Raw genomic sequence first — 25,137 nt, 5'->3', positions numbered from 1 at the left:
CGTTAGCCTGAGTGATGCTGGAGAGAAGCAGACACAGGCGTTAGAGGGATGTCATGCGTTAATCACGCGGTTCTTCGCTCATGAACCGTCGTCGTACCGCGCACCTCTGGACGTCGTACAGCGTGTGCGACACACACGTGTGCGTTTGCAGTCCGCGTTCCTCCGCGAGCGCTAGTATGTCCCGCTCCACGCGGGTGTGATACGGCTCCACCTCGGTGTCGTAGCTGATCTGCGTGATGCTCCAGCGGGTCACGAGGTCGCGCAGGACCGTAGCCGTCGAGCCGCGCAGGACGAAGAGTCGCGACCCTAGCGCACGCAGACGCGCGTCCAGATCCTCCAGGCTCTGCAGGATGAAGCGCCAGCGGGTCGAGCCCACGGTCGTCGTCTCCTCGAGGAGCGCGCGGTCCAGCACGAACACGGGGAACAGCGCGGCGGACGAGGCTAGCGCCCCCTGCAGGCCGGGGTTATCGTGCAGACGCAGGCCTTTGCGGAACAGGTGGATGGTGCGGTGGCTCATGGCGAACGAGTCTGAAACAGAGGCATTCCAACAAGCTCTTTACCATCGGCGCGAGCGCGCAAACATGATATCACACGGGTAAACGTAAAAAAACATGGAATAAAGATCATAATAAGGCCCAAAACGTGGTATTACCATCAAGATACGGTCCAAAACATAGTATTACCATGGTAAATGTAAAAAAAAAAACATGGCATTTGCATTATCATAAGGTCGAAAACAGCGTGTTACCATGGCAACTGTCAAAAACATGGTTGCCATAATTAGGTCCAAAACATGGTATTACCATCATAATAAGGTTGAATACGGTATTACCGTGGTAAATGTAAAAAAAAAAATTCCTATGGTATTATTACTTTGGTAAATGTTAAAAAGCATGTCATTACCAACATGATGGTCCAAACATGTTATTATTATGTTAATTGAAAAAACACATGGTATGATCACTATGGTGGTGTCCAAAACATGCCATTACAGTGGTACATGTGCAACTGAAGTGCATTATTAAGACAAATCTTTATATCTATCTATATGTAACGTTAGGTTATTATGATCCATTATGAAACAGCACCTTCAGCCCTGAAACTTCACCACGTGACCATAAACATGAACACAGCTATATTTAATACACACGTTTAGATTAATATGTACTGTATAACTAGAACATTTTTACAATATATCAATATTTAAATAATAATTTCTGTCATACTTAATGTTTTACCGGTTTCTTTTTTATGATCAAAACTATGTCACCCACCTTCCGGTTGCCTCAGACAACATCCATTACGAGACTTCAACCAATTAAAGTTAGAAACACAAACCGTGTGTTTTAATATAATTACCGACAACTAATTAATATTTAATAGTGGATCATAACGTGTAAATATGCGCATCCGCAAAGCCAGAACACAAAACATCGGTTCCTCTGACCTGATCCCGCCCTCCTCACTTCCTATTGGACGACCACATCCATATGATACTGAACTCGAGCTTCTGATTGGTCACCTCTGCACAGGCTCACAGTCCTCAGCATGTGATTGGACGTGACGACTGTAACTCTAATGTAAAGCAACCGGCGCTCTAGCCATGATTAAAATGGGACATTAATCAAACATTAAATACCTAGTTTTTTTTAAACAGTGATATTGAAGTGGTTTGAAGGAGTAATCGACATCGTGTGAAACACACAGCGCATGTTTAGTGTGTATTAGGTCAAACTATACCGAATGTAGGTCAAATCTCGCGACCTCTAGTGGACACACACACACACACACTTTTTTTTCTTTTTTCTTTTTACACACACACACACACATACACATCGTTTATATACTGTCTATGATACACATACATACACATGAGGAGTTATGACTGCGAAAGTATGTTTATCGATCTAAACAAAGCAGCGGACTAAATTCAGCTAACTGAATAAGAATAGTTTGTGAAAGGTGGATGGAGCCAATAATTAAACACACATAAATCCCGTTTTTTAATTTCAAATGATTACATGAAAATATATTTCTGTTTGCTAAATAAAATACAACCAAGGAATTGAAATCAACGAACTATACTTTTACATTTCTACACATTCGGAAAATAAAGTGCTGCTCGCGATGAGAAGGTTTGGCAAATGGTTGCTATGCTGTTGCTAGGGTATTGTGGGTGGTTGCTAAGGGGTTGTTTGGGAATTGATTGTCACATCACAATCACTGACATATTGACATATGATCACTGAATCGTGTGTTATTAATATTTTTCGTTGAATGATTCCATCTTCACGTCTCTATTTTCTCGATAGACTATATTATATTTCACAATCAATTATTTAGTTTATTAAATGAAGACTACACACGAGCTCATGTATATATAATCATAAGCACGCCGCGTTTGGATGTAGGCGTGGCTAAGCGCGAAGACCCCGCCCCTCCTCTGAACACGTGTTTGATCGCCTCTGACAGGCTGTCTCTCTCTCTCTCCTCTGTGTGAGTGTGTGTGTGTGTGTTCGAGTCAGAGATTCACCAGCATCAGAGATGAACAGAGAGTGGAGGACTGCACAACAACTACACACTCCGTCCTGCAGTGAGTAGACACGCACACACACACACACACACACACACACACACACATACACACACACATTAAACAGTAAACACATGTTGGTATATTTCAGAGGTGTTGAGGTTTTAATGCTTATGTTGTGTTCTACCGCCTCAGAAAACTGCCAGTTGTATGGTTCTCCATTGTTTAGTAAGTGTGTGTGTAAAGACTAAAGACTAAAGACTGGTCTCTGAGACTCTGCTTTGAGTGTGTGTGTAGGAAGTCTCTGAGCTGAAGTGTGTGACGGATGAACTTCTTCTGTTGTAGAAGTGAGACTTGAAGACTGTGTGTGTCTTGTTTCTGTTTCACACACACACACACACACACACACACACACACACACACACACACACACACACACACACACACACACTTCTGTTTGTTTGACCTCTTGTATCTTGACAGTAAATAAGAAAATGAAAGCGGTAAACGACTCAGTCCTAATTTCCTGAGAATTTCCCTGCAGTGATAAAGATCCGCGCCACAGTCATCGGGCAATAACAGTGTGTGTGTGTGTGTGTGTGTGTGTGTGGATCAGACGTGGATCTCGGAGCCATGAAGAAGATCAGCTCCATGTTCTCGACGCTTCAGGAGAAACTCCACAGAACCAGTGAGTCTCACACGTATTCCTGATAAACACACACACACACACACACACACACACACACACACACACACACACACACACACACACACACACACACACACACACACACACACACACACACACACACACACACACACTTAAAGTCCCCCTGTGGTGTAAATCCAGCTGTTAATGTAGTTTATGTGTGTCTATGTGTTTTTAATCTGCTTTAACACACACCGTGTGTAAGTTCATAAGTCGACAGCATTGCTGAGTATCTTCTGGTTAAAGTCCACATGATATCAAAATTGACCATATTTACTTTGTTTGCCTAAATTGACCGTTTTGTGGTGAACAATTCATCCATGCAAGTCAATCCACACACAACAAATGTTTGGCTTCGTAATCTTTAATCAAAGTCTGGATATGCCCCTCCCCCTCTGCACTGGAGGACCCTCCCTGATGACGTCGGGTTTGGTGTCTGCTTAACATGCGTAGCCACGCCCCTCCAACTGACAGCAGACCGGCGGAATGAAACGCCTACTTTTATAGATCCAATCAGGTGCTAGTTGGGAAAAAAAGCCACGCCCACTATTTTTCCACATTTAGTATTCCGTCTCTCTCGGAAATACGTCACAACACTGAGATAAAGTCGGTTGCAACTTCCGGTTCACGCGGACTTTAAAACTGCAGTGAACCAAAGACAGTCTCAGAAACACGGTTTGAAATCGCTGGTGTTTCTGACGTCACACACTACCTTGACCAATCAGATCAACGTGTGATCGTCCACCAGTGGATCTCTGAGTGAGTGAGTGAGTGAGTGGAGGCGGGGCTCATTTGCATATTCATAGAACCGCGCATACTAAATGAGGCGAGGGTGTCGAGTTACATTCAAGATATTTTAAGACACGAAGAATTTTTTTGAAAGAAAAAACATTTAAATCTGTAACTGTGCTGATCAGAGATGAGCTTTACGGGATAAAATGATCGACTACAGCGGGACTTTCAGAGGCTATGATTGGATCATTATCGCAGTGATTATTATGTTTCTTCTGACCCTAACTGATGAAGTGTGAAGCTTTTCATTTCTTAAACACACATGTAGGACGAAACATCATCGCCATATTCCAAGATGATAATGTCAAGATTCAACAGGCTCAAATTAATCATTTTTTTGTGAATTTAAAGGGTTAGTTCACCAAAAAATGAACATTAGCCCATGATTTACTCTCCTCAACTCATCCTAGTGTATATGACACTCTTCTGTCAGACAAACACAATCTGTTATATTAATAAATGTCCTGCTCTTCCCAGCTTTCACTTTTATGATGGACAGATGCACTTTTATGATGGACAGATGCACTTTTATGATGGACAGATTCACTTTTATGATGGACAGATGCACTTTTATGATGGACAGATGCACTTTTATGATGGACAGATGCACTTTTATGATGGACGGATGCACTTTTATGATGGACAGATGCACTTTTATGATGGACAGATGGACTTTATGATGGACAGATGCACTTTTATGATGGACAGATGCACTTTTATGATGGACAGATGCACTTTTATGATGGACAGATGCACTTTTATGATGGACAGATGCACTTTTATGATGGACAGATGCACTTTTATGATGGACATGCACTTTTATGACGGACAGATGCACTTTTATGATGGACAGATGCACTTTTATGATGGACAGATTCACTTTTATGATGGACAGATGCACTTTTATGATGGACAGATGCACTTTTATGATGGACAGATGCACTTTTATGATGGACAGATGCACTTTTATGATGGATAGATGCACTTTTATGATGGACAGATTCACTTTTATGATGGACAGATGCACTTTTATGATGGACAGATTCACTTTTATGATGGACAGATGCACTTTTATGATGGACAGATTCACTTTTATGATGGACAGATGCACTTTTATGATGGACAGATTCACTTTTATGATGGACGGATGCACTTTTATGATGGACGGATGCACTTTTATGATGGACGGATGCACTTTTATGATGGACGGATGCACTTTTATGATGGATGGATGCACTTTTATGATGGACGGATGCACTTTTATGATGGACGGATGCACTTTTATGATGGATGGATGCACTTTTATGATGGACAGATGCACTTTTATGATGGACAGATGCACTTTTATGATGGACAGATGCACTTTTATGATGGACAGATGCACTTTTATGATGGACAGATGCACTTTTATGATGGACAGATGCACTTTTATGATGGACAGATGCACTTTTATGATGGACAGATGCACTTTTATGATGGACGGATGCACTTTTATGATGGACGGATGCACTTTTATGATGGACGGATGCACTTTTATGATGGACGGATGCACTTTTATGATGGACGGATGCACTTTTATGATGGATGGATGCACTTTTATGATGGACAGATGCACTTTTATGATGGACAGATTCACTTTTATGATGGACAGATGCACTTTTATGATGGACAGATGCACTTTTATGATGGACAGATGCACTTTTATGATGGACAGATGCACTTTTATGATGGACAGATGCACTTTTATGATGGACAGATGCACTTTTATGATGGACAGATTCACTTTTATGATGGACAGATGCACTTTTATGATGGACAGATTCACTTTTATGATGGACAGATGCACTTTTATGATGGACAGATTCACTTTTATGATGGACAGATGCACTTTTATGATGGACAGATTCACTTTTATGATGGACAGATGCACTTTTATGATGGACAGATTCACTTTTATGATGGACAGATGCACTTTTATGATGGATAGATGCACTTATGATGGACGGATGCACTTTTATGATGGACAGATGCACTTTTATGATGGACGGATGCACTTTTATGATGGATGGATGCACTTTTATGATGGACAGATGCACTTTTATGATGGACAGATGCACTTTTATGATGGACGGATGCACTTTTATGATGGACAGATGCACTTTTATGATGGACAGATGCACTTTTATGATGGATGGATGCACTTTTATGATGGACAGATGCACTTTTATGATGGACAGATGCACTTTTATGATGGACAGATGCACTTTTATGATGGACAGATGCACTTTTATGATGGATGGATGCACTTTTATGATGGACAGATGCACTTTTATGATGGACAGATGCACTTTTATGATGGACAGATGCACTTTTATGATGGATGGATGCACTTTTATGATGGACAGATGCACTTTTATGATGGACAGATGCACTTTTATGATGGACAGATGCACTTTTATGATGGACAGATGCACTTTTATGATGGATAGATGCACTTTTATGATGGATAGATGCACTTTTATGATGGACAGATGCACTTTTATGATGGATAGATGCACTTTTATGATGGACAGATGCACTTTTATGACGGACAGATGCACTTTTATGATGGACAGATGCACTTTTATGATGGACAGATGCACTTTTATGATGGACAGATGCACTTTTATGATGGACAGATGCACTTTTATGATGGACGGATGCACTTTTATGATGGACAGATGCACTTTTATGATGGATGGATGCACTTTTATGATGGACAGATGCACTTTTATGATGGACAGATGCACTTTTATGATGGACAGATGCACTTTTATGATGGATGGATGCACTTTTATGATGGACATATGCACTTTTATGATGGACATATGCACTTTTATGATGGATAGATGCACTTTTATGATGGATAGATGCACTTTTATGATGGATAGATGCACTTTTATGATGGACAGATGCACTTTTATGATGGACAGATGCACTTTTATGATGGACAGATGCACTTTTATGATGGACAGATGCACTTTTATGATGGACAGATGCACTTTTATGATGAACGGATGCACTTTTATGATGGACAGATTCACTTTTATGCACTTTTCAAAAAAGAAACAGACATTGCCATTATAAAGCTAGGAAGAGCAGGACATTCTTTAATATATCTCAGATTGTGTTCGTCTGAAAGAAGAGTGTCATATACACTAGGATGTGTTGAGGGAGAGTAAATCATGGGCTAATGTTCATTTTTGAGTGAACTATCCCTTTAAATTCACTGAAAGTCTCTGGGTTGTGCTGAAAGAGACTTTACAGAGGGCTGGACTCTTGCATTGTCTATCAGATCTTGTATAAATGTTGTGATGTGTTATTGTTTGCTGAAGTGGATCTGGTTGAGTGATGCGTTTCCTGTGAGGTTTGGCAGCACAATGAGCGTCTATCAGCGTCCCACCGCTGTGGTTCCTCGCTGTTAAAGGTTGTGTGTGTGTGTGTCTGTGTGTGTGTGTGTGTGTGTGTGTGTGTGTCTGTGTGTGTCTGTGTCTGTGTGTGTCTGTGTGTGTGTGTGTCTGTGTGTGTGTGTCTGTGTGTGTGTCTGTGTGTGTGTCTGTGTGTGTGTGTGTGTCTGTGTGTGTGTGTGTGTGTGTCTGTGTGTGTCTGTGTGTGTCTGTGTGTGTGTCTGTGTGTGTGTCTGTGTCTGTGTGTCTGTGTGTCTGTGTGTGTGTGTGTGTGTGTGTGTGTGTCTGTGTGTCTGTGTGTGTGTCTGTGTGTGTGTCTGTGTGTGTGTCTGTGTCTGTGTCTGTGTCTGTGTGTGTGTCTGTGTCTGTGTCTGTGTCTGTGTCTGTGTCTGTGTGTCTGTGTGTCTGTGTGTCTGTGTGTGTGTGTCTGTGTCTGTGTCTGTGTCTGTGTCTGTGTCTGTGTCTGTGTGTCTGTGTCTGTGTCTGTGTGTCTGTGTGTCTGTGTGTGTGTGTGTGTGTGTATAGAGCGGAGCGCCTCTGACCCCTGCACCCCCCCGGCCCCGGGGCCCCCGTCGGCACTGGACCGCACACACACGGGTCAGCTGTTCTTCGAGTACCTGCTGGTGGTCAGTCTGAGGAAGAGGAGGAGCGAGGAAGGTTACGAGCCTCACATCACATACCAGTTCCCCAAGGTCAGACTCCGGCATCATGACTCATTATATACATCTACATATACTGACCCGTGTGTGTGTGTCGGCGTGTGTGTGTGTAGCGTGAGGTGATGGGGCGACGGCAGCGAGAGGAAGAGGAGAAGTGCATGAAGGCCGCTCATCTATTCTGCTTTCCTGAGGGAATCAACTGGGCACCTCTGACCGAGTACAGCAGGTACAAACACACACACACACACACACACACACATCTGAGTGACTCTCTGAGTGACTGAGTGACTGATTGACTCTCTGAATGACTCTCTGAATGACTCTCTGAATTACTCTCTAAAGTGACTCTGAATGACTCTCTGAGTGACTCTGAATGACTCTCTGAATGACTCTCTAAAGTGACTCTGAATGACTATCTGAGTGACTTTGAATGACTCTCTGAGTGACTGAATGACTCTCTGAATGACCCTCTGAATGACTCTCTGAATTACTCTCTAAAGTGACTCTGAATGACTCTCTGAGTGACTGAATGACTCTCTGAGTGACTGAATGACTCTCTAAAGTGACTCTGAATGACTCTCTGAGTGACTGAATGACTCTCTGAGTGACTGAATGACTCTCTAAAGTGACTCTGAATGACTCTCTGAATTACTCTCTGAATTACTCTCTAAAGTGACTCTGAATGACTATCTGAGTGACTGAATGACTCTCTGAATGACTCTCTAAAGTGACTCTGAATGACTATCTGAGTGACTTTGAATGACTCTCTGAGTGACTGAAGGACTCTCTAAAGTGACTCTGAATGACTCTCTTGCACTCTGACAGTGTTTTCCTGATCTTTAAAGCGAATCCTCCTCTTCCCGTCTGGACGTCAGTAGCTTGTGTTGCGTCTCTGATGCCGGTTGTGTCTGCTTCTCCGCAGCGAGACGTTCTCGTTCGTCCTGACGGAAGTGGACGGTAGCCGGAGGAACGGATACTGCAGGAGGCTCCTGGTAATCAGCGTTTTATATCTCTATCATGAATATCCATCTTGTGTGTGAATGACTGAGGACTGTGTGTGTGTGTCCCGACAGCCGGGCGGCAGCGGTGCTCGTGTTCCCGAAGCGTACTGCATCATCAGCCGCGTGGCGTGTTTCGGACTCTTCTCAAAGGTGAAGCCACACACACACACACACACACACACACACACACACACACACACACACACACACACACACATTAGGGGCTTTCGCACTGGGTAGATCTAAAACTTGGTGAGCGCGCACTGTGGCTCAACCTATCAGGTCTCCCCGATAGCAAGAAGCGCCGCGGGAGCACATGTGGAGGCCACTCTTCGGTCCTGCCGTTGCCCGACGACAAAAAGAAAGAGGACGAGGCACTTAAGTTATGTCTTCCCCGGAAATCAGCGCCACGCCAGATTCCCCCTCCACGGCCATCTAACCTGCCCGCACCAGGTCGTAATATCCAGGGTCCAGTCAGAGCCAAACCACCAGCGCAGCACGGTAATCCTCCGCCTGCTAAACCGTGGGGGAAAACATCCTTTGCCGAGGCCACGCCCAAGAAACCCACTCCCTCCGATCACCGACACAAGCGGCCGGCCTGATGCACGGCTACGGGAGGCTTTGAGTCCATGTCCAGCCCGCCGGACGCCTGTTCTGCTCTGAAGAGCGTGGACTTTAACGCACAGGGAACCCCTCTGGGGACAGTTATGATGTGGAAAGTTGTGATGACAGATGCTTCCTTAACCGTACGTTCACACCGCCGCCGGCGAGAGCGGCAAAATTCGCTCTCGCCGCCCTGCCATCGACGCCGTGAGATTCGGGGACTCTCTGGCGCTCTGACGTAGATTTTAGAATGCGTGATTTTTTTAAACTTTATTTAAAGGAGCCGCAAAGCAAATAAGAACTGAACATAAATCAGTATCATATTTTGTGCACACTGGCCACACGTAGGGTATAAGTTAACCTATTAAAATCTTTTAAATGTGAAAGTAACAAAACACCAACAATTTCAGACACCTTTTTCCATTCGTCGTTCTTTTTATTAATGTCCCTGTATGTAAACAGGGACACGTCGTACAATAACGGGAAACCCGCAACAGAAATAATTAACTTTTCCTCCATTTTGCTCAGGAACTAATGTGGTCGGAACCTAAGTTTACAGGATTGTGTTCTCTGGTATCCTCTCCGGCGGAGGACTTCTACATTCCGATTGGTTGCCGCTGGTTGCCGCGTCATAGCTTATTACCATAAAGTTGACTTGATTTCAACTCTTCTCGCCGCCCTCGCCGTCCAAGACACGCCGCGCTGCCCTCGCCGGAGGTCGCCGCCGGCTCTCATTGAAAATGGATGGCCTCCGGCCAATTTGACGCTCTCATTGCCGGCTCAAGAGTTGCTGAGGGCTCAACGGTCGTGCAGCATCCTTTAGTCCGCAGATTTATGAAGGGTGCCCGTCGCACATCGGAGGTGTTAGAGCTGTCCGCTTTTCACCTTCCACCTTTTTCCTCCATGGAGGATCAGAGGATGAGTGCTCTGTGTCCTGTCCGTGCCTTACAGACTTATATGGCCAGGACCAGTGCTTTCCGGAAGCTCTTTATTTCATGGGCGCCCCCTCACAAAGGGAGTCCCATATCTAAGCAACGCCACTCACATTGGCTTGTGTGGATGCTATAGCTTTGGCATATGAATCACAGGGAGTGCAGCCCCCAGGGGGCATCAGAGCTCTTAGCCCTTCCCTGTGCCCCGCCTACTTTTACTGTGGCGTTGGTTCTGGAAGTGTTTTTGTGTGTGTGTGTGTTGCTGTGGTTATTATCGTGTGTGTGTCAGATACATCATGTCCTGCATGTGTACCGCAGTTTTGTGTGTGCGTCAGGATAGCAGGTTCATGATTATGTGACGTGACAGGCACCGCCTCCCTGGGGAAACACGCCAAAATCTAGGAACTTCTGCCAATAGTTCTAGGAACTATGAAAAGTTTCCTCCGGTTCGAAAGCCCCTATTGAGAAGCTCCTGTAAACAGATCAGTGTGTGTGTGTGTGTGAGCAGATCTTCGACGAGGTGGAGAAGCGGAGGCTGATCTCCAAAGCCATGATCTACCCGTTCATGCAGAGCCTGCGGGAGGCGCCGCTGCCAGCGCCGGGCCACACCGTCCGGATCAGCAGCTTCATCCCGGAGGCGGGAACAGAGGTGCGCATCATCGGCGTGGACACACACACGCACACACACACACACACTGCTGTGGTGTAGATAACGCTAGCTCTGATCTCAGGTCATCAGTCTGACGCGGCCCGCCGACTCCTGGCTGGAGCACGTGGACTTCCGGTCGCTCTTCCGCTTCCTGACGGATGAGGACCTGCTGATGGTGTTCAGCGCCGCGGTGATGGAGCGACGCATCATCTTCCTCGCGGAGGAGCTCAGGTGACCGGCAGCCAATCAGCTGCATTGCTTTACAGGGTGCATTAGTGCCCGCCTACTTTTACTGTGGCGTTGTTTCTGGATATATTTGTGTGTGTTAATGAGTGTGTGTGTGTGTGTGTGTAGCACTCTCTCGCAGGTTCTTCACGCTGTAGCTGCTCTCCTGTGTCCGTTCGTGTGGCAGCACACCTTCATCTCGATCGTTCCCACGGTTCTGATCGACGTGTGTGCGGCGCCGACGCCGTTCCTGCTGGGGGTCCAGAAGAACATGCTGGATCTGCTGACGGACCACAGCGACGTCAGTCACCCTCTGGTTACTATTATTCATGAGTGTGTGTTTGTGGAACACATATAGCTTATCATGTTCTCGGCTTGTGTTTCTCAGCTGATGATTGTTGATCTGTCGGCTGGAGCAGAAACTAGATTCATCACAAGAGTGAGTCACACACACACACACACACTTACACACACACACACACTCACACACACACACACACACACACACACACACACACACACACACACACACACACACACTCTCTCACACACAAACACTCACTCACTCTCACACAGTCTCTCTGATTTAATTTATTCTCATGAAGTTTCACATGAGTCTCATTACTGTCTACTGAGACGCTGTGTGTTTGTTTGTTGTTCCAGTCACCCCAAAAAAAAGTTTAAAGACACTCTAGCAACTGTAGAACACATTATCAACTGAATAGCAAGACCCTAGCAACCATGATAGTAGAACCATGATAGCAGTACGCTTACAACCTTTCACAACTTAATGGTAACAAGCCTCATCAACCTAGCAACCACATAGCAACGTGTTCAAAACACGCAACTGTAGAACACATTATCCCCAGTATAGCAACGCCCTAGCAACCATGATATAAGTACAATAACAACCACTCAAAATGACTTAATTCCCACATCCTGGTAACAAACCAGAACAGCCTAGCAACCACATAACAACGTGTGAATAAAACTCTAGGAATTGTATAACACATAATCCTCTGTATAGCAACGCCCTAGCAACCATGATAGCAGTACGCTTACAACCACTCAAAACAACTTAATGGCCACGCCATGGCAACAAGCCAGAACAACCTAGCAACCACATAGCAACGTGTTAAAGACACTCACAGTGTTCTACAATAACTGTAGAACACTTTATTCACAGTATAGCAACGCCCTGGCAACCATGATAGGTCTAAAGACGCTCTAATTCTCCTTGGCTTGATTAGGTCTGATTATTGTGAGCGATTATCATGACTGTTGTTGTACTGTTAGAGTTAAATGCTGTTTTATGTTCAGAACTTTGTTACATTTCTATGGTTTTGATAGTGCTTTAGAAATCAATTTGTTTGAGATGATAGCTGTACACTTACAACCGCTCAACAAGCCAGAGCAGCGCATAGCAACGTGTTGAAGACACTCTAGCAACTGTAGAACACATTATCCACTGTATAGCAACACCGTAGCAACCACGATAGAAGTACACTAACAACCGCTCAACAAGCCAGAGCACCTTAGCGACCACATAGCAACTGTAGAACACATTATCCACTGTATTGCAACACCCTAGCAACCATGATAGAAGTACACTAACAACCGCTCAACAAGCCAGAGCACCCTAGCGATTGCATAGCAACGTGTTAGACACTCTAGCAACTGTAGAAGACATTATCCACTGTATTGCAACACCCTAGCAACCATGATAGAAGTACACTAACAACCGGTCAACAAGCCAGAGCACCCTAGCGACCGCATAGCAACTGTAGAACACATTATCCACTGTATTGCAACACCCTAGCAACCATAGAAGTACACTAACAACCGCACAACAAGCCAGAGCACCCTAGCGACCACATAGCAACGTGTTAAAGACACTTTAGCGACTGTAGAACACATTATCCACTGTATAGCAACACCCTAGCAACCATGATAGAAGTACAATAACAACCGCTCAACAAGCCAGAGCACCCTAGCGATTGCATAGCAACGTGTTAGACACTCTAGCAACTGTAGAAGACATTATCCACTGTATAGCAACACGCTAGCAACCACGATAGAAGTACACTAACAACCACTCAACAAGCCAGAGCACCCTAGCGACCGCATAGCAACGCCCTAGAGACAGTAACGACTGTGTGTTTTCAGATTGGCGACGAGGAGTCGCTCCTGCCCGCTAAACTGAGGACGGGGCTTCTGACGAGACTGTCCGCGCGCACACACCACGCCTGTGAGTTCAGCCCTACGGTAATCATGCCCACTTCCTGTTAGACTCCCGCTTACTTCCTGTTTTTGTGTGTTCCGGCAGCCACAGACGAGCTGAACCAGCTGGTGTCCGAGGCCTTCCTGACCGTCTTCATCAAGACCGTGGGCCATTTCTCAGAACACTTCAAGAGCCGCCAGTTCCAGAAGAAGAGCTTCCTGAAGGCCGTGGATCATCGATCGCACCTGAGCTTCATCAAACTCTTCCTCCAGACGCAGATGTTCGATCTCTTCATACAGGAAGAGGAAAAGCAGCCCAACCCGAACGGTACAACACCATCAGTCTACTCAAAGAGCTAATGCTTCCAGAACACTAGTTACTCTGGAAATAAGAGGATCCTCAAGTCAAGTCGAGTCAAGTCACCTTCATTTATATAACACTTTTAAAAGGGTGGTTGAATATGATTTCACTTTTCTAACTGTAGTTAGTGTGTAATGTTGTGTTTTCTAACTGTAGTTAGTGTGTAATGTTGTGTTTTCTAACTGTAGTTAGTGTGTAATGTTGTGTTTTCTAACTGTAGTTAGTGTGTAATGTTGTGTTTTCTAACTGTAGTTAGTGTGTAATGTTGTGTTTTCTAACTGTAGTTAGTGTGTAATGTTGTGTTTTCTAACTGTAGTGAGTGTGTAATGTTGTGTTTGATCATAAACAACATCTGCAAAGTTACAACGCTCAAAGTTCAGAGCAAAGGGAGATATTTTCTTTTAAAGAAATCGCTTTTTAAGAACTACAACAAACGGCTGGTAGGAACTACACGAGCTTCCTCCCGGGTTAGTGACATCACCAACCCTAGAATTTACATAAACCCCGCCCCCAGAACACAATTTATATATTTTTATATGGGCTGACGACTTAGACTACAGCAAATACCATTGAATAACAATCTCGTCGCTCGCAGTAGGTTTATAAGTTATCTTTAAAATGTGAGTTTTTACTTCCAGACTTTTGCGCTCTATTTCTCTGGGAACCAAATCATAACATTCGTGGAACGCTCCTTTTAGGTCTTATTTGTATTTAACACTAATGTTCCCAGAATGTCCTGGAAACCAAATATATAAAATTCACAATAAAACCTAAACGGGACAGACATAAAGAATTAGGGATGCAACGATATACATTTTTTGGCAAATACCGATAATTCTTTATATTTAAAAATCCGATAACCGATATATTGGACGATAAATCTAAATCCAAATTTTTATATTATTTTTAAGAGCCCGATTACAAAAACAAGTGTCTCATCGTTAAAATACATGTTCCAAACACACAATTATCATGATGTTCTCTTCTCATTATAATTTTATGTAGCCGATATGACAGACTGCTTTCCTGGGATTCACTCTGCTGAGCATCTCTTTCACATCCTGTACCTGCACAGTCAGTGGTTGGGGTCTGGGAGCCGATACCGATAACATTATAAATGAACATATATCGGCCGATACCGATAACATTGTAAATGAACATATATCGGCCGATACCGATAACATTGTAAATGAACATATATCGGCCAATACCGATAACATTATAAATGAACATATATCGGCCGATACCGATAACATTATAAATGAACATATATCGGCCGATACCGATAACATTATAAATGAACATATATCGGCCGATACCGATAACATTATAAATGAACATATATCGGCCGATACCGATAACATTATAAATGAACATATATCGGCCGATACCGATAACATTATAAATGAACATATATCGGCCGATACCGATAACATTATAAATGAACATATATCGGCCGATACCGATAACATTATAAATGAACATATATCGGCCGATACCGATAACATTATAAATGAACATATATCGGCCGATACCGATAACATTATAAATGAACATATATCGGCCGATACCGATAACATTGTAAATGAACATATATCGGCCGATACCGATAACATTGTAAATGAACATATATCGGCCAATACCGATAACATTGTAAATGAACATATATCGGCCGATACCAATAACATTGTAAATTAACATATATCGGCCGATACCGATAACATTATAAATTAACATATATCGGCCGATACCGATAACATTATAAATGACCATATATCGGCCGATACCGATAACATTGTAAATTAACATATATCGGCCGATACCGATAACATTATAAATTAACATATATCGGCCGATACCGATAACATTATAAATTAACATATATCGGCCGATACCGATAACATTATAAATGACCATATATCGGCCGATACCGATAACATTGTAAATTAACATATATCGGCCGATACCGATAACATTATAAATTAACATATATCGGCCGATACCGATAGCATTGTAAATTAACATATATCGGCCGATACCGATAACATTGTAAATTAGCATATATCGGCCGATACCGATAACATTATAAATGAACATATATCGGCCGATACCGATAACATTATAAATGAACATATATCGGCCGATACGATAACATTGTAAATTAGCATATATCGGCCGATACCGATAACATTATAAATGAACATATATCGGCCGATACCGATAACATTGTAAATGAACATATATCGGCCGATACCGATAACATTGTAAATTAACATATATCGGCCGATACCGATAACATTGTAAATGAACATATATCGGCCGATACCGATAACATTATAAATGAACATATATCGGCTAATACCGATAACATTGTAAATGAACATATATCGGCCGATACCGATAACATTGTAAATTAACATATATCGGCCGATACCGATAACATTATAAATGAACATATATCGGCCGATACCGATATGGTGGGCGATATATCGTGCATCTCTAATAAAGAATTATCTCTGGATGTAACATCACACACTGAATGGTTAATAAATGAGCTTTTGTAGTGGTTCGGAGGGTTCTGTTCAGTTCCAGAAAGGTTATTCTATTGTTAAAAAGCAAAGCGGCCAAAAGAAGAAGTGTTTAACCTTTGAAGATAACAGAGAAAGCTTTATCGTGTGTGTTATTCTGGTCTCTGTAGGGTTCTTTCAGCGGAAGGTGTGTGAGCACCGCGAGAGGAAGAAGAAGGAGAGGATGAAGGACCGATGGGTTCGCGGTGTCGTGGTGTGAGCGCTTCACTTCCCAGAACACTTTTAATCAACAGACAAGCACTGGTGAATATTTAATGCTGTTTATTTGTATTTTGTTTTAATGTAATAAAATATAAAGTGAGTCGACACAGATGCTGTTCAGTGTGAGCGAGTCTCATTAAGAAACTCATTTTATTATTCTGTTATACAAATTGAAGCCTGTTTTACATTGTGACATTATTTTCATGACAATTAAACACATTTAAACCTCTAATTCGCATGTCTGCTGTTTACTTTACTCTTTTTTAATATTGTCATTGATTCTCATTAGTTATTATTTATTAGTGCAGGCAACGATTAATCGCATCCAAAATATGTTTGTGTTTACATAATATATGTGTGTGTACTGTGTATAATTATTTTGTATATATAAATACACACACATGCATGTATACATTTAAGAAATATTTGCTGTATATATATTTATACATAATTTATATTATATACAAAATAATTATACACAGTACACACACACATATTATGTGAACACAAACTTTTATTTTGGATGCGAACAATCGTTACACAGCACTATTATTTATATTAATAAAAAATATTACATGAAATTAAAATGAATTTAGTTTTAGAGGTGTGTGAAATATGACCCAGTAATGTGTGTGCACCAAACTCAGTTTTAATGAGTTATTAGGCTTTTCCCAGTGATATAAAAGTACAGAACCGATTATAAAACATGTTTCCAGCAGAAAATAAATCGAGGAGTGTAAAATATCTGCATTAAAACCACTGAAGCAAACCGAGAATGTGCAGAGCATCGTTCCAGACGGTTGTACGAGTGTGAGTCTGAAGTCTGCGCGATCAGATGCTGCCGGCGAGTAGCGGCGACGTCTCCGCCAGCCCGCGGGAAGAAGCGGGGCGGTGATGATGCGAGTCGTAGAGATGGTTGCTCTGGAGTTGCACCTCGGCTCGTAGATTGATCTTCTGCGGACACACACACACACACACGTGTGAGACGCGTTCAGAAGGTGTGTGTCGTCAGATGTGAGGTGCCTTACCTTGAAGTCTCGTATGTAGGTGAGGAAGAAGCTGACGAAGGCCAGCGCCAGAGACCACTCAGAGATGGTGCTGACGATGTGCGGCGTGAAGCCCTGGAAACGACACGACACACAGCTAACGCTACGGCTAGGGTTGGGGATCGGACACTTGTTACTAAATAAAAATTCCGATTCCTCGTATCGATTCCTCTGTGAGCATTTCATTTCAATATGACTTTAAACCCTTCAAGCCCCAGAGACTCAGGCCGTTTCTCAATATGCGTTCTTGTCTGTACTTGTGTTCTTGTGGACTTGTGAAACGTCATCAGTCGCTGCCCAAGTACTGTCCCAATTCAAAAGTTCACATCTAGCCAAGTCCAGTTCAAATCCCCGGATGTGTTCTTGATCCGCCCCTTTTACCGAGGATGCATGTAGAGGTGACTTGTGCAAACTTGAGACAGACAGGTATCCCAGAATGCATCTCGTCCCACCAGCAAGCGTCAATGGCAGAGGAGAAAACCCGCGTAATATCAAAATACTACTGTTATCGTGTCACGAAATGTAATTCTAAGAGTGTTTCAGTCGAGAATGTAGTTGTTTAAAGCTCAAATCTGTGGTTTATTTATAAAGATAGCGCCTATTTAAAAAATGTATCTGACGTTTTCGGAGTTGTGAGATCCAGGCGATCACCGGGCGTTCAGCGCTCAATAACCCCGACTGGACCAGCTTTTCCTCGGCTAGTGCTTCTGATGTTTGCCGCTGGCTCTGGTGTCTCTTTAGTGGTTAAACATGAGATATAACTCGTCTTGTGTATATCTAACGGGCGATCTTTGGTCTCATTAATCTATAATTTGTTCCATGGCAAATCGTTTTGGCTGAGGGCAAAGTGAAGATTCATAATTTAATATATTTAGGCTATTTAACTTGAGCTAGGCTATATTAAGCTGACTTATGTTTGACTGAATTGTTTGCTTTATTTATTTTTATTTACTTATACTTTTATACTGGATATCAGATCATTAAAACGGACATTTAACAAAAAGAGTCAGGGTTGTGTAATTTTATTTTAGGCTATATATTTTAAAATATGTCAGTTTTGATGTTCAATAATGTTTAATATTTTTAAAATGAAAGCAAAAAGAAGCAGGGTTGCGTTTTATTTCGTGTTGTTATGCAGTGAAGATAATCAATGTACAGGTTGCCTGAACCACATTTGTGTGGCCATTTAATGTGTTTAAGATTTTTTTTTTTTTAATGAAAAGAGGCAGAGTGTTGTTTTATACCATATTTCGTTTTATTGTTGCCTAAAATATACATAAAGAGATAACCGGAGTAGCCAGAGCGTGCTGAGTGACGCAATCAAGAACGCCGCTGTCCCATTTGCAGAATAACCGGACTTGCGTCCTCTCGTCCTCGGGAGTTCGTTCTCCTAAGTCGAACTTGGCAAGTCTGAACTACCAAGGACGCAAGTCCGAAGTTTGCGTACTTGGTATTGAGAAACGGCCTCAGTGTTCTGTGTTCATGAGTATCAGCGTATTAGATCTGTGCGGCTCTTAAAGGGACAGCAGCCTAATATTCCTGCTCTATAATAACAATAATCAAACAACTGAAGAAAATTCACTACTTTTTGACTTAATAACTTTTGTAACTATATTTATAATGTATATTTTATTTATAAGCTGCAGTGTTATTGTACATTTGATCAGTTTCTGAACCTGAAAATCTGAAAACTGTTTATTTCAATCGTGTCTTTATTCAGTTGTGTCTATTAGTTGCGATCGCTATTTTCTTATTTGTTCTTGTTTAATAACTGCGTGTTTATTGTGTTTGATAATGAAGTGTATATTGTGTTTAATAACTGCGTGTTTATTGTGTTTAATAACTGCGTGTTTATTGTGTTTAATAACTGCGTGTTTATTGTGTTTAATAACTGAGTGTTTATTGTGTTTAATAACTGCGTGTTTATTGTGTTTAATAACTGAGTGTTTATTGTGTTTAATAACTGAGTGTTTATTGTGTTTAATAACTGCGTGTTTATTGTGTTTAATAACTGCGTGTTTATTGTGTTTAATAACTGAGTGTTTATTGTGTTTAATAACTGCGTGTTTATTGTGTTTAATAACTGAGTGTTTATTGTGTTTAATAACTGAGTGTTTATTGTGTTTAATAACTGAGTGTTTATTGTGTTTAATAACTGAGTGTTTATTGTGTTTAATAACTGAGTGTTTATTGTGTTTAATAACTGAGTGTTTATTGTGTTTAATAACTGCGTGTTTATTGTGTTTAATAACTGAGTGTTTATTGTGTTTAATAACTGCGTGTTTATTGTGTTTAATAACTGAGTGTTTATTGTGTTTAATAACTGCGTGTTTATTGTGTTTAATAACTGCGTGTTTATTGTGTTTAATAACTGAGTGTTTATTGTGTTTAATAACTGCGTGTTTATTGTGTTTAATAACTGAGTGTTTATTGTGTTTAATAACTGCGTGTTTATTGTGTTTAATAACTGAGTGTTTATTGTGTTTAATAACTGCGTGTTTATTGTGTTTAATAACTGAGTGTTTATTGTGTTTAATAACTGCGTGTTTATTGTGTTTAATAACTGAGTGTTTATTGTGTTTAATAACTGAGTGTTTATTGTGTTTAATAACTGAGTGTTTATTGTGTTTAATAACTGAGTGTTTATTGTGTTTAATAACTGCGTGTTTATTGTGTTTAATAACTGAGTGTTTATTGTGTTTAATAACTGCGTGTTTATTGTGTTTAATAACTGAGTGTTTATTGTGTTTAATAACTGCGTGTTTATTGTGTTTAATAACTGCGTGTTTATTGTGTTTAATAACTGAGTGTTTATTGTGTTTAATAACTGCGTGTTTATTGTGTTTAATAACTGAGTGTTTATTGTGTTTAATAACTGCGTGTTTATTGTGTTTAATAACTGAGTGTTTATTGTGTTTAATAACTGCGTGTTTATTGTGTTTAATAACTGAGTGTTTATTGTGTTTAATAACTGCGTGTTTATTGTGTTTAATAACTGCGTGATTATTGTGTTTAATAATGAAGTGTATATTAGTTCTGCTAGTTGTTCTTCTATGGTGTGTTTAAACCACAGGCCAGCGCTCCGTGTGTGAGTGTTCTTCAGCCTGATGATTTCTGCTCATGATATTCACACACAGTTACATGTTCAGCAATAACACTAAATGTGAATGATACCTACGGTTGTTTTACGTGATTGGAATCGCAGTTAGGAATCGATAAGCAGAATCGGAATCGTTAAAATTGAAACGCTACTAGCTATAAAGTTGACTCACGGGTTCTCCGGGCGTCCAGTGGAGCTTCTTGTTGACTTCGACTCCAGGTAAAGAGCTGTACATGATCATGGACGACACGAACACTGAGCGAATCAAGGAACCAACCACATTCAACACTAAACGCTACTCTTCCCAGCATGCAGCGGGTGAAGGATACTGCTAATGATGCTGGATAGCGTCCAGCCGGCGATGCTCAGCCGCGTCCAGAACATGGCTTTGCTGTGGACGTGCGGCTGCATGAGGAACGACAGCAGCGTCTGGACGAACACGTACAGCGCGCCGACGCCGAACGTCAACATGGCGCCCACCAGATGCATCGAGAACAGAGTGGTTTTCTGGGAAATACACGTCACACGGTTAGATACGAGAATTTGAAATGAGCGGCGGCTGTTCAGACCTAACACCAACATTTTTTAATTTCCTTTCCACCACACTGCGAAGAAAACTGGCCAACCAATGAGATTTGTGCATTTGGACTATTTTGTTAAGCTATTTGATTTGGTTTTCATTTAAATTGGCCAAACAATCAAATTTGCGCTATTTTTTATGGAAGCAACTCTTTCTCTCTGTTTTATAAACAACATGGCGAATACAATTATTTGAACAGCTGTTTGAAAACATGTAAATACTGTTTTTGCTGGTTTTTATGCACTGGTTTGAACACGAATTGGATGCGAAAAATTTGAATGAATGGCGGTTCAGACCGACACAAACATTTGCATGTCATCAATGCGACAGATTGACTGCGAAGAAAATTGGCCAACCAATCAAATTTGCACTATTTTTTTCCGTAAACGGCTCTTTCTGTGTTGTTTGATAAACATTGTTTTTCGCATTTTTTATTGGTCTGAACGCGCGGATCGAATGCGAAAAATCTGACTGAATTTTAATGCCAAATATTTTCGTGTTGGTACAAACTGGCAAATATTTGGTGCGAAAATGATGAAAAATTTAAATAAACGGCGGGAAACAGAAGAATCGAATGAAAAATCTGACCGAATTTTAATGCCAAATATTTTCGTGCTGGTACAAACTGGCAAATATTTGGTGCGAAAATTATGAAAAATTTAAATAAACGGCGGGAAACAGAAGAATCGAATGAAAAATCAGACCGAATTTTAATGCCAAATATTTTCATGTTGGTGCAAACTGGCAAATATTTGGTGCGAAAATACAGAGTGATAAACATTTTAATTTAAATAAATGGCGGTAAACAGAAGAATCGAATTAAAAATCAGACCAAATTTCCGTGCCGAACATTTATTTCTGTAATTGGACATTGCGTTTGGTGTCGTCAATGCGACAGATTGACTGCGGAAAAAAATTGGCCAACCAATTAAATTTGCGCAATTTGCTCCCGGAAGCGGCTCTTTTTGTGTTGTTTGATAAACACCTTAGCGGATAAAAAAATCTGCATGGCTGTTTGAAAACATATAAATATTGTTTTTCGCATTTTTTATGAACTGGCCAGCCAATAAGATTCATGACCTTGAACTATTTTGCTAAATCAGAGCGAATTTTCATGCGGAACATTCGTGTTGTTCTGAACATCATAGCGTGCGAACTGTACGTACCTGGAAGTTTGCGACGACGCACATGCCTAACGAGCTTCCGCAGCCCAGAACGAGCCCGACCAGATTAATGCGGTTCAGGCGAGTGTCGTCAACATCCACGAGGGCCTTAAGCTGCTTATAGCGCACGTACATTGTAGCGACACCTGCAGGAGAACACGCAACATTACATCACTGAAACACAGCGTTAGCGTGACGTCACATGGGTTTCCGTACCTAAGAACGCCGACACATTGAGCATGAGTCCAAACACGCATCTCTCCGGCGCGACCGTCCCGGTGTCACTGCAAGCACAACACCAAACACGCTCAGAGAAAATCTAATCAAATTGAGAGCTCGCTAATCGAAATGTAATTAGAGCATCTGATTGGATCCCCAGCCGTTGCTCACCTGATGTAGGGCACCAGCGGGTCCACGTGTCTCAGGATGACGGCTGTGATGTAAGCGAAGATGAAGGTGGCGGAGGTCCAGATGACCAGCGCCACGGGCAGGACACACAAGCCCTCCTGAAACCACCACATGCTCCTGAAACACACGCCGCGCATTATTAGAACCGGCCGGTTCCTCTTCCCGCTCCCGCAGAGAGCATCATGGGTATTCTGGGTGAGTTTCTGCTTTTCACTTTACTGTGACGTCCACACTGGTACAATGTACATGTTAAATAAAACAATCCACACACTAAAACTTGAGGGAAAAGTGATCAAATATATAAATGATCAAATATCAGCTATTTTAAAAACAATGTCTATAAAATGTTTTTAAATAGCTGACATTTGATAATGGCAACCCCATTGAATATGAATATGGTAATCAGTCAGTACCATGGTATTTGCATCGTTAGGTTATTTCATGTTACAGGTGCTTAAATTATACAAGTTTTTTTGAAAGATTTTAATAAACCAAAAAGTTTTAACGTTATTCATTCAAATTTAAAGCGTTTCGCTACAGATATTTCTTTGGTTTCACTTTCTATTACAGATAAATTAGGTAACGTTTTCTGGCTACTGCATTACTGGTAATGTCTCATTCAAATCGGTCTGAAGTAAAAAAAAAAATCGGATTTAAATAAATTCATAATTATGATTGTATATCATGATGAACCGTTAGTGAGGAACAACTTTACCTGTCAATCAAACAGCTAGATGATCATCCCTCAGTCTGAACAAAGGCATTTTAAACCCCCTATGAAACACTTTATATCTTGTTAGTGGTTATATTTCATTCTTTTATGTCTCTGTGTCACATTGTTGTGTTCCTGTTTTCCTTCCGCGCAACTCACGAGACTCGCGGAGAACCCGGATGTAGAACATTTCGGCGGGTCGCCAACGCGGGAAAAAATCCTCCTCAACACAATAATATTGCGATTTTGGCATAACGTACACACCATTTAAGATTATTTTCATAAAATAACTCCTTATTACCATTCATCTATCGGCATATTGTAAATATAGAGGGAAAAGACAGACATATTTTACTAAAATAAAGTACTGTGGTGGTATTATTTATGGTAGCCCATTTCAGCCACATAAGAAAACCTTTTTTTTTTTTAATCATAATTATGACATGAAAAGTAGAACTTAGTACTTTAAAAAGTCATAATAATTTTGATTTACTATCTCATTTATGACTGTGTGAATTTACAATATTCATGCTCAATATAAACAGTTTGTATACATTTTCTCCAAAGATTCTGTTCGATTTTTGCACGTTTTTAGCTATAAAGCTAAACTTTATAGCTATACTATTACATCTTAATTAAGCGTTGGGTAAGTTAACTTTTGCTGAAGTACTTAAAAACAAAACAAACAAACAAAAAACACCAGGTATCATAAATATAGCAATCTTTATTTTACAGGAGCGTTTATTCAAAAAATCAGAGCAATGTTACAATCAAATCAACAGTTAGTCAGACACAGGCGATTTACATAACTTAAAATACTGACTGGATGAGTATGTCTTCAGACAAACAAACAAACAAAAATAACACTGGACGTTTCCATCTGCAAGATTTAATGAGAGCTTAAATCTGTTGTCCCGTTTTAAAGTGAAAGGATTTGGCAACAAGCGACAGAATCAAAGCTTATGAATAAGTGTGAACAAAGTTTCATACAGCAAGAGATGAATACAGAAATGCAAACGTATTTAATCCCATACTGGATGTGAAGATCGAGAAACTTTAAGATATCAGCAGCAGCCGCTCATGACGAAAGCAGTAAAACTAATAAATTCCTCAACTATTAGAGTTTAATCATCTGCAAATAAAAGATCATTAATAAACATTAATAACATCAATTGCACAAACTCATTTAAACGTCGTTTAAACTTTTGT

At 41.2% G+C, this 25,137-nt stretch overlaps 3 protein-coding genes across 8 annotated transcripts in view; 1 reads left to right on the top strand and 2 right to left on the bottom strand.

The window, feature by feature from the left end:
* Window positions 1-1,469, bottom strand: part of cry4 (cryptochrome circadian regulator 4) — an 8,101-nt gene extending 6,632 nt beyond the window's left edge. The window contains exons 1-3 of one of the 3 annotated variants that reach the window (XM_079593809.1): window positions 1,275-1,469; window positions 105-528; window positions 1-17 (exon numbers count right to left, since the gene is read on the bottom strand). The exon at window positions 1-17 is cut by the window's left edge and continues 100 nt beyond it. In XM_079593809.1, the coding sequence (XP_079449935.1) occupies window positions 1-17; window positions 105-517 (430 nt within the window). In that variant the 5' untranslated portion in view covers window positions 518-528; window positions 1,275-1,469. The remainder of the gene's footprint in view (window positions 18-104; window positions 529-1,274) is intronic. The other 2 variants (XM_079593811.1, XM_079593810.1) reach the window with 2 other exon arrangements.
* A 695-nt stretch (window positions 1,470-2,164) lies between these two features.
* Window positions 2,165-17,149, top strand: dennd2db (DENN/MADD domain containing 2Db). 2 transcript variants are annotated; one of them, XM_079593827.1, is made up of 13 exons: window positions 2,165-2,593; window positions 3,150-3,221; window positions 8,006-8,172; window positions 8,253-8,365; window positions 9,062-9,131; window positions 9,213-9,290; window positions 11,184-11,324; window positions 11,407-11,555; window positions 11,679-11,850; window positions 11,938-11,988; window positions 13,716-13,797; window positions 13,876-14,097; window positions 16,829-17,149. In XM_079593827.1, exons 1-13 carry the CDS (start codon window positions 2,545-2,547, stop codon window positions 16,915-16,917), a joined length of 1,455 nt encoding a protein of 484 aa, XP_079449953.1. In that variant the 5' UTR covers window positions 2,165-2,544; the 3' UTR covers window positions 16,918-17,149. The 2 variants fall into 2 exon arrangements, with proteins under 2 accessions (XP_079449953.1, XP_079449954.1); XM_079593828.1 differs by lacking the exon at window positions 9,213-9,290 and having other exon boundaries at window positions 2,410-2,593; window positions 16,829-16,979.
* Window positions 16,965-24,116, bottom strand: dram2b (DNA-damage regulated autophagy modulator 2b). Of its 3 annotated transcripts, XR_013795479.1 has the most exons (9): window positions 23,932-24,116; window positions 23,199-23,333; window positions 23,025-23,092; window positions 22,812-22,954; window positions 21,395-21,572; window positions 21,238-21,320; window positions 17,948-18,040; window positions 17,558-17,873; window positions 16,965-17,283 (listed from the first exon to the last, which is right to left on the bottom strand). XR_013795479.1 is itself a non-coding variant. In XM_079593839.1 (8 exons), exons 2-8 carry the CDS (start codon window positions 23,327-23,329, stop codon window positions 17,751-17,753), a joined length of 819 nt encoding a protein of 272 aa, XP_079449965.1. In that variant the 5' UTR covers window positions 23,330-23,333; window positions 23,932-24,111; the 3' UTR covers window positions 17,139-17,750. The 3 variants fall into 3 exon arrangements, 2 of the variants coding, with proteins under 2 accessions (XP_079449966.1, XP_079449965.1); XM_079593839.1 differs by having other exon boundaries at window positions 17,139-17,873; window positions 23,932-24,111; XM_079593840.1 differs by lacking the exon at window positions 17,948-18,040 and having other exon boundaries at window positions 17,038-17,873; window positions 23,932-24,104.
* Window positions 24,117-25,137: the final 1,021 nt, after the last annotated feature.

This window comes from Phoxinus phoxinus (assembly GCF_949152265.1).
Source record: "Phoxinus phoxinus genome assembly, chromosome: 20".
Classification (NCBI taxonomy): domain Eukaryota; kingdom Metazoa; phylum Chordata; class Actinopteri; order Cypriniformes; family Leuciscidae; genus Phoxinus; species Phoxinus phoxinus.
The sequence above is the reverse complement of the archived record's forward strand: the minus strand, read 5'-3'. Positions and strand labels throughout refer to the sequence as shown.